Genomic DNA, 9,803 nt, shown 5'->3' with positions numbered 1-9,803 from the left:
TGCAAGAGCTTTTCCACTGTGTTAAAGTGAATGGTGGAAGTGGACTGTAAATCAATCCACTCCAAATACGAAATGTGAATATCCGAATCAGATTGTCAAAGGCCTATCATTACATTTGACAACTCGGTCAGAAGATTAAATCAAGGTGGCTATTAATCAAATCATATTAAGAGTCTTGTCTCACCACCACTTATTGAACTCATATCATTAAACACCACCATAATTCCGAAGCTATAGTACAGATCTTCTACTGTGCACAACACGCAATTTTACCGTGTGCATCACACACACATGCAATATATCGAGACTGCCGCACAACTAGATGGAGATCCGCACTTTCTTCTCCCCTCACTGCTCACGTCTTGTCAATTTATCATTTGAGACTCTCTTGGCATAATCAAAACTAAAATTGAATTACATAAATGTGCATGTTCAAGTACGTGTGTGTGTAACAAGAAGAGAGCAATAAATTTTAAATGAATGATATGAAAGATAGTCTCTCAAGTCTCAAATCTAATTTTTCGTGAGTTTCAAAATGATGAGTCCTTGGCTTTGGCACTGACCTTTAATTATTATTATTATTATTATTATTATTATTATTATTTTGTTTGTGCGATCAATAACATATTCCAACATGCCAAGTGACAAGACTATCCCTTCAAACTTGTGTGTTGTTGAGCCATCATCATCATGTTTGACAAATTTTCACTTCACTCCAGATTGTCTTCAAGCTACAAATGAAACTAAAGTTGAGCATATAGAATTGTTTGTAAAATGCTTTACCAACAAAGTTGGATTTTTCATCTTCAAATCATACCATCTTTAATGATATTAAGCACTAGTGGAGGAGGGACCAATTATTCTTGAGAAGAGTCTCTCTCACTCTCTCTCTCTCTCTCTCTCTCTATATATATATATATACACTATACCAAAATATATATATATATATATATATAAATAAAGAGTAATGATCTCTTACTTCTCGTGGAGAAAGAAAATTCTTCTGCATTTTTTAAAATGACCACTAAATTAAATTTAAAAATCAAATTCCAAACCTACCTATAATTTCCTTTTAATACAAAATCACTATCACTATTTTTAATTTCTAAACTTAATATTTTCTATAATCCTGAATTACATTGCATCTATCTATATGTTCTTGTAGCTGTGATGTAACTAATTAGTGTTATTTATGATAATATCTCATGGTTTCACTGTTATAGTATGTTTCCTAGTACATAGGAAAAAAAAACAGAAGGCAGCAAAAAAATCCCATCGAATATCACAAAAGTGAAAAATAATCTTTGCATTATTTCGAATTGCAAATCAATCATTCATCTGTATAAAACCTTAAAAAAAGTTTCTTCTAATTATCGGACCAAGATTGCAAATCAACCCTTCATCTATATAAAATAAACATTTTGATGATGATAGTCACTAATATTCAATTTATTTAGCTGAATAAATTTATCAAATTAAATTTTGAATTCATATGGAATAATATCCGAGTAACCGGATTGACCTACTCATGGTATGAAGACAATTTGTACAGATCACGTGCAGGCTGTGGAGAAGTCTGTGCCATCAAGAACAAGGTTTTATATAGATGAAATGTTTATATATAGAATTGTTTGTCAAATGCTTTACCAACAAAGTTAGATTTTTCATCTTCTAATCATACTATCTTTAATGATCTTAAGAACAAGTGGAGGAGGGACCAATTATTCTTGAGAAGACTCTCTCTCTCTCTCACTCTCTCTCTCTCTCTCTCTCTCTATATATATATATTATACCAAAAATATATATATATATAGATATATATAAAGAGTAATGATCTTTTAATTCTCGTGGAACAAGAAAATTCTTCCGTATTTTTTAAAATGACCACTAAATTAAATTTAAAAGTCACATTCCAAACTCACCTATATAATTTCCTTTAAATACAAAATCACTATCACTAATTCTAGTTTCTAAATTTAATATTTATCAATACCACTAATTACAACAATAAAAGTAAATACCAAACAAATAAAAATATAAATTACTTCACCTCTAGAAATCATGTCTCACCACTAATCGGAATTTTGTTTCATTAAAAATTTTATAAGTGTTAGAAAATTACATCCATTACTTGATACTAAAGTTGACATTGCCTATTTGTTTGAGAGTAAAAAATAAAAATTAAAAAATTACACTATTGACATACAAAACATCGACTAAAAAATTAAAAATTAAATCTCTATTCTTTTATCCACTTGATCAACTTAAGGTAACTTGTGATTTGCACAACACTTCAGCCATAAAAAATTTAATAGATTACAATTTAAATTGTTGTATACTACCCTAAAGGCATGCTATTTAAAAATTAAAAATTCAATCTATTTTTATCTGACCCCTTTGTCACAAATTGTTTCATCTTTCTTGTTAATTTTGTTTTACTTTATTCTAGATTCTAATTAGTTGTAAACACAATATCTTTTTTCTAGTTCTACTTTAATAACAAAAATTTATTGACGTAACGAGAAGATTCACGACAAAAAATGCTATTTTTCTATGAAATTTCAAATTTATTTTGTAACTTGGTTATTTTTCTTAGTGTTTTCATTAAGAGAAAACTACACTTACATAGAGTTAGGAGCCTTAAATAATAAAATGGTCTATTTTAAAAGTTCATTTTTCACTTTGATTGAATTAAGTAAAATAATTACATATGCATCAATAACTATTATTTAGGTACAAAATACCCTCCAAACACTTATTCCAAAATAATAAAAATTATTCACTTAAAATCAAGTATTTTCTTTAAATAATTTCTTTCCTTTAACTTTGAACTATATTGCTACAACTTTCATATATACATACACGATAACTTATACAAATAATAAAAAAGATTCAGTATAGTAAAAAATGGGGCAATCAAAGGTTAGTCAGTAAAAAGAAAAATATAATTAAACTCAAGAATGTATAAATCGTCTTTGCTATAATGCATGCCTTGAAATGATCATCAATTTTTTGGCTCAATTAATTACACTTATTTTATAAATAAATAAATAAATTTGATTGCTAATGCACCATTTACTGAAGCAACCGTTTAGTTTTTTCATGATCTCCCCCTTTCACCGTTTAGTTTATTCATGATCTCCCTTTCTCGTGTGTGTACTGTATGTGTGTGTGTGTATATATTCATAGAAATTTTTTTCATATTTTCAAGTTTATATTGGTATGAATCAGGAGATATGATTAAAGTTATGTGCAAATAAAATTATATATATATATATATATATATATATAGAATGAATTTTCACTTAGTGAAAAAAAAAATTCTATACATAATGAATTTTCAATAAATCATTTGTATATTTCTAAATTGATATTTGCAGGTTTAAACCATATGGATTAGGAGATTTCGTTAAAGTTTTTTGCACAAAATTTATTATATATATATATATATATATATATTGTTTTTTATTTTATTTATTTTGGTAATATATATACCATATACAAAAATGCTAAGTTGAAAGTCAACTCAGAAATCTTGTTTTTCTAAATTTTATGAATGAAAGAATTATTTGATGTAGGAAGGATATTGGTGTCTTGAAATAAAAATTTAGAGGGTATTTTGGACCTAAATAATAGTTTTGGAATAATTTCACTGACACCCCCTGAGATTTGGCTAAATATCAGTTTCAAACATCTTTCGAAAATAACTATCACCCACATTACAAACGTTTGCTCCGTTTTTCAGTCACACCCCAAAAGTTACTTGATGGATGTGTCAGACCACTTTTTACATGTAAAAAGACATTCTTACTCTTTGACTTTAGTTTGAACCACTAAATTGTTTCTTTAATAATTAAAATGACATGCTTACCTTCATTTGATTTTAGTTTGACTATTCAAATGACACGTTTACCCTTCATTTTCCATATACAAAAATAGATAAAGTAGGTGATCAATATCATACAGTTTGGTATTAAAGATTATTATACGCCGTACAAGTGTCCGTTCTATAATCAATCACCTATTCATATATTCCATCATTTCAGATATTCAAAGGAGGTAGGGTGATATATATCTGAAATTGTTAGCATAATTACATAGCCACTGTATAGCACTGTAAAATAATTTGGTTGAGTTGGGTAAAATAATTACATACGAAAAATTATTTTACCTAACTCAACCAAATTGAAAAATTAACTTTAAAAATAGACTGAGTTGTTATTTAAGGCCCCTAAATCTACTTAAGTGTAGTTTTCCCTTTCTTTTTAATACTGTTATTAATAATGGGATGGGATATTGGCACTTCACTTTTCTCCAATTGCATTGCACTTATTTTTTTCTTTTAAAGAAAATGACAAGAAGGTCCTTGAATTCATTAATGTACTATGCCTTATTTTATTATGCCATAACTACCCTTTATACAACTTAAATTTTTATTTATTTATTATTATTATTTTTTTTTACCTTCGTTAGTTCCTATACTATTTTATTTTCCAATCATATATATATATATATATATATATATATATATATATATATATTCCCTTTTCGGAGGTCCTCTCAAAAAAGATAATTTATTCCATACTGATAATTTTATTTTTGGCAGTTAAAAGAGATAATTTATTCAACAAAATTAACTCTTTTTTTTAGTCTTGTCAAAAGAGGTAACTATTAATTTTTTTTTTTGATTTTTTATTGGTTCCGTCAAAAGAAATAATTTATTCAATAGAGGTATATATATTTTTTAATCCTCTTTTTTCGTACTTTTTTGTTTTGATCTTGACAAAAGAAATAATTTTTTCAATAAATATATATATATAAGATAATTTTTTTTAAGGTTACTTTTTTTTGGTCCGGTCAAAAAAGAATTTATTCAACATAATATTTTTTTCTCGGTCTTCGAAACAAAATATTATACAATTTTTTTTTTATCTTGCCAAAAGAAACCTAAAATTTTAAAGATTAGAAATAAGGGGAGAAAATTTGAAAGGACAGTTGTGTCATTTAAAAAGTAATGATCATTTATTTGTAAAGTTAATGATATAATTGTCATTTCATATAAGATTGTAGTGCAAACGTAAAAAAGTGGAGTGCGGATAGCATCACCCTTAATATATTATCATTTTTGTTTTTCACTACCATAATTTTGTTTTTTGGTAAGTAAACAAAAATTCCGATTAGTTCCATAGGTGAAGCGATTTCTATTTTTATTTGTTTGGTACTTACCTTTTATTATTGTAATTAGTGGTATTAGTAAATATTAAATTTAGAAACTAGAAATAATGATGGTGGTTTTGTATTAAAAGGAAATCATATTGATGGGTTTGGAATGTAACCATTAGATTTAATCTAATGATCACTATAAAAAATGCAGAATTTTTTTTTTTTTCTACGAGGAGCAAGAGATCATTACTCTTTCTCTCTATATATATTTTGCTATACCAAAAGAATATGAATCTTGGAAAACAATATGTTAACCTATGCTTCAAAAATATTAATAAATACTAATACTAATACTAATAATTTAGTATGAAATAATATTAGTGAAGTCTAAGTGGGTGAGGGGAGTGTCAACTAGTTTTTTAATTGTGTTAGGTAATTATTTTTTATTTTTTTAAAAAATTAGGGAATAAGAAGATTTTGTATTAGACATCTAGTATAGAAAATAGAATTAGAAAGGAATACTTCATCGGGCATAAGAAGAGTTTGTGTTAAATACGAAATTTTATAAAGTGAGAAAAAAAAAATGGAAAAAGAAAAAAAGAAGTCTAATAGAATTAAAAACCAACTGCATATAGATAAGTATTTTAAAGACTATAATTTTAACATTCCTGGAGTCCTCTACTTCCATTCATAACCAACCCTATCTCCAACTGCTAGTTTATCCACCTCCCCTCTGATTGAAGCAAGGGAGTGTCAAAAGACATCTTGGCCCCTAAGTTTTAGTAAGTTGACCTGTTTTCAACCTAACTCAACTCAACAAATGTTGGCTAACCTTTGATGATTGACTCCACATTTGGGTAAAGACGGTCAATTTACCATCTTGTGTGGTAACAGATGAGAGTCGTAGATGACCATCCCTTGAAGTTTCCGAATTTTGGATTAATACCCAGAACTCTCCAACTCTGATAATGACCAATTTTCCTCCTCCTAGTCTTCCCTTCCTGTTGTTTTGTTGAACAAGTCCGTCAACTATATGCTGTTGACCGTTGATCTAACTTGTATCCAAGCAATCTAATGCTCGAAGTATAGATCTTTATAAGTACCCATTTGGGAATTTAATGTTTTTCCTTCTGGGTATCTACTAGTTTGATCAATTATTGTTCTCATCCTCACATCAGATGCCGGAAAAACCCTAGTTTCTTGAGGTTTTTGTTGATGGGTTTTCGTATTGTAACTCTACAAGTTTGATTTTCTACATCTGATTTAAGTTTGCAGCAACAGAGAGTTTGGTTTTCAGTTCATGGGTCATGTTCGGAAGCTTCGGATGCTTCAATCGCACTCTGGAGATCAGTTTGGAGGTTTTTAACACTTACCCTCTTACTGATTTACTCTGTTTTCAACTGGGCAGGTGCAGTTTTTAGATGTTTAACTCTGAACTATATCAAGTTAGGATTTTTCTTATTTGGAGAAATAGTGGGTTTTCTTTTTTGAACTCTGAAGCTGTGGATGCAATAACTGTAACTTCCATGAAATGTTTTTGATTGTTTGTATGTTCTAACATTTATGGCTTCACACAAGAAACCGCGATTCAAAGATGGGGCTTTTCGCCGGTTTCTGTCTCTAGTTTTGATTACTTTGTTAGGGGTTAGTCTGCTGCTTTTTCTCCTTAAAACGAATCCAATTTCACATATAGTGACACGATATGCAATTGAAATTGATCAAAGTCTTGGATCGGTTGATGACTTCTCAAGGGGAGAACTAAACCTCCCCAAACAGAATGAATTGTCGATTTTATTGGAAAAACGAAACGAATTGCCACCAAGAAACTTGGATTTATTTCCGAAGTTAGCAAAGGATCATATAACAATTGTTCTATATGTTCACAATCGGCCCCAATATCTCCAAGTAGTTGTTAATACCCTTTCTAAAGTAGTGGGGATTAGTGAAACTCTGCTCATAGTTAGTCACGATGGATACTTCAAAGAGATGAACAAGATTGTGGAAAGTATTAGATTCTGTCAAGTGAAACAAATATTTGCCCCGTACTCTCCCCATGTCTTTCCCAGTGGCTTTCCTGGTGTGTCACCAACAGACTGCAAGGAGAAAGATGATCCTATTAGACAACATTGTAAAGGGAACCCTGATCAGTATGGGAATCACCGGTCGCCAAAGATTGTGTCATTAAAGCATCACTGGTGGTGGATGATGAACACAGTGTGGGATGGTTTGAAAGAGACTCGTCAGCACTCAGGTCATATTCTTTTCATAGAGGAGGACCACTTTATATTTCCCAATGCTTATCGTAACTTACAGATGCTTACAGCCTTGAAGCCAAAAAAATGTCCTAGTTGTTATGCTGTGAATCTAGCACCGTGTGATGTGAATTCAAGGGGAGAAGGTTCGGACTGCTTGATTGCGGAGAGAATGGGTAATGTAGGTTATGCCTTTAATCGTACTGTTTGGAGGAAGATACATAAGAAGGCAAGGGAATTTTGTTTCTTTGATGAATACAACTGGGATATAACAATGTGGGCAACAGTTTATCCTTCTTTTGGTGGTGCTGTGTATACTTTACGAGGGCCTAGGACTAGTGCTGTTCACTTTGGAAAATGTGGCTTGCATCAAGGCCAAGGGACGACAGTTTCTTGCATTGACAATGGCGTGGTGAACATTCAAGTAGAAGATATTGATAAGACTGGCAATATCAATTCAAATTGGGGAGTGCACGTGTATAAGCATCAAGCAGGGTATCAAGCTGGATTCAGGGGTTGGGGTGGCTGGGGAGATTTAAGGGACCGCAAGCTGTGCTTGGAATTTGCTAAGATGTATCACTTCAGAAACCCGTCATCTTCTTCCTGAAGAGTTGTTTCTCGCATTTTGGGTTTCCCAACTGTTGTAACCTGTGAGGTATACATTTGTGTTGTTGAGTTATTTGAAGAACATAAATTACATTTTTGTCAACGATATTCTTCATAATCATTTTACCATGTTTCTCAAATGGAATCATAGTATCTTTTAATTAATTGGGTGGTCGGCCTTTTGGTAATTTTTTTTAATCCCAGCATATGGATTTCTTCTTGTTATAGTGGGCAAAGAGCTCCCGTGCACTCATATAGTTACTAATAATTTCTTCTGCATTGATCTAATGTAATACTATTTCTCCTATTGCATGCGTGTTTTTGTGGTGCTGAAACCTATATTTGTTTTAACTATTGTTCTGGTGGTTCAATATATTGTCTTTCTTCCTCAGCTCATAATTTCCTCAGCTCATAATTTCCTTTTTTCATAAATTTCCTCAGCTCATAATTTCCTTTTTTCATAAATTTCCTCAGCTCATAATTTCACATAAGCAATTGGGATTGAGATTGAAAGTTGGCCTTGGTATGGGCTCCTGGTGGAATAAAATATCAAAGCTTCAATGCTTCATCCATAATTAGTTAAAAGTTAAGTTACTAATTTTGAGGGAAGAGATGATCTGCATCTAATTGTTCGATAATAAAATTGGAATGATTAAGATTTCATTTGGAAGGTGACTAAATAAGATTTTAGTGTTATGCCAGCAAATACACATAAGGAGATATTAATGCTGTTAAAATTCATGGAATCGAACTTAAAATCATTCTTTGGAACTTTGGGGTGATTCACTGATAATGTTTCTGCATTTGGCTCTTTATGGGTTGCCTGCAATGAGGTGTCAATCTTTTCTCTTCTCTTTTTATTTTCCCCATATTATGTCATTATTTTATGGTGTTTTGTGTGCTTTAAGGAGCATGATTTTGTTAGTTCCTTTTCTTGCATGCTTGCATGGTTTTCTTTAATTTTATTTTGTTTTTTGCATGCCTTGGGTCAAGGTATATATCATTCTTCTTCTCTCCTTTGCATGCTTGGTGGCGTGTATATGCTACATGTTATCTATTGCTTTAGTGAATGTAGGATGGTTTGTGTCCAGTCCTATATATAGGATGGCAGTCATTGTGCTTTGGCTTACAAGCAGAGGTCCACCATTGATGAGGGCCTGAGGCGAAGTGTAGGCTTAAGATAATTCATCTTTCTCATCTTGTACCATGACCGTCAGTTCTTAGACAATGACAGGCTGGCCTTTCCATTCTAAAACTAAGTGGTGACTCTGTAGCTAAAGTGGAAATTTCCCAAGTTATGTGGCTTTATCGGTCCCCTAGGTTAGTGATTACTCGTTTTCTTGATATGTTCCAAATTAAAGAAGTTTGTGATCAGGAATTCTTGTCCCATGATTAGCAATTTAGCATCCCTATCCTAGTCAAAAGATGATGAAATTTTAACTCGGGTCAGTTGGCTAAGTGGGGATAGGCCTCTACAGAGTAACTGCTTTTCAGCTTTTCCAACCATGCCTATTCTTGTAAAAAAAATTTGTTGGAAAAATTAGAGCTTGATGGAGAAAAATATGCTTATGGTAATGTGCAACTTAGAAGGAAAAAAGGAGAGTGAGAGGAGTGAGATTGTCGAAGTGATTATGAAAAAATTCAATGCTGTGAATCTTTTTCTATGATAACGTTTATTATGCCATTGCCAAGGGAAGAAGTGCCGAGTTTATGTATTGTCTGTGACATGTGTTGGGGGGGCGGTGTGGGTGGGTGGTTATTAAAAAATACTATGATAAGTTA

At 31.3% G+C, this 9,803-nt stretch overlaps 1 protein-coding gene across 1 annotated transcript; it reads left to right on the top strand.

Annotated features, from left to right (window-relative positions):
• The first annotated feature begins 5,919 nt into the window (after positions 1 to 5,919).
• Positions 5,920 to 8,186, top strand: LOC132307484 (alpha-1,6-mannosyl-glycoprotein 2-beta-N-acetylglucosaminyltransferase). Its single transcript, XM_059805268.1, has one exon. It carries the CDS (start codon positions 6,727 to 6,729, stop codon positions 8,020 to 8,022), a length of 1,296 nt encoding a protein of 431 aa, XP_059661251.1. The 5' UTR covers positions 5,920 to 6,726; the 3' UTR covers positions 8,023 to 8,186.
• Positions 8,187 to 9,803: the final 1,617 nt, after the last annotated feature.

This window comes from Cornus florida, unplaced genomic scaffold, assembly GCF_030987335.1.
Source record: "Cornus florida cultivar Cherokee Brave unplaced genomic scaffold, ASM3098733v1 CherokeeBrave_3.0.0_Hap2_Chr05, whole genome shotgun sequence".
NCBI lineage: Eukaryota > Viridiplantae > Streptophyta > Magnoliopsida > Cornales > Cornaceae > Cornus > Cornus florida.
Note: the sequence above shows the minus strand (reverse complement) of the source record. Positions and strands in the feature narration are given on the sequence as shown.

Bases quoted from the DNA above. Each gene is read 5' to 3' on its own strand.
- LOC132307484 (XM_059805268.1), top strand. From the start codon at position 6,727: ATGGCTTCACACAAGAAACCGCGATTCAAAGATGGGGCTTTTCGCCGG.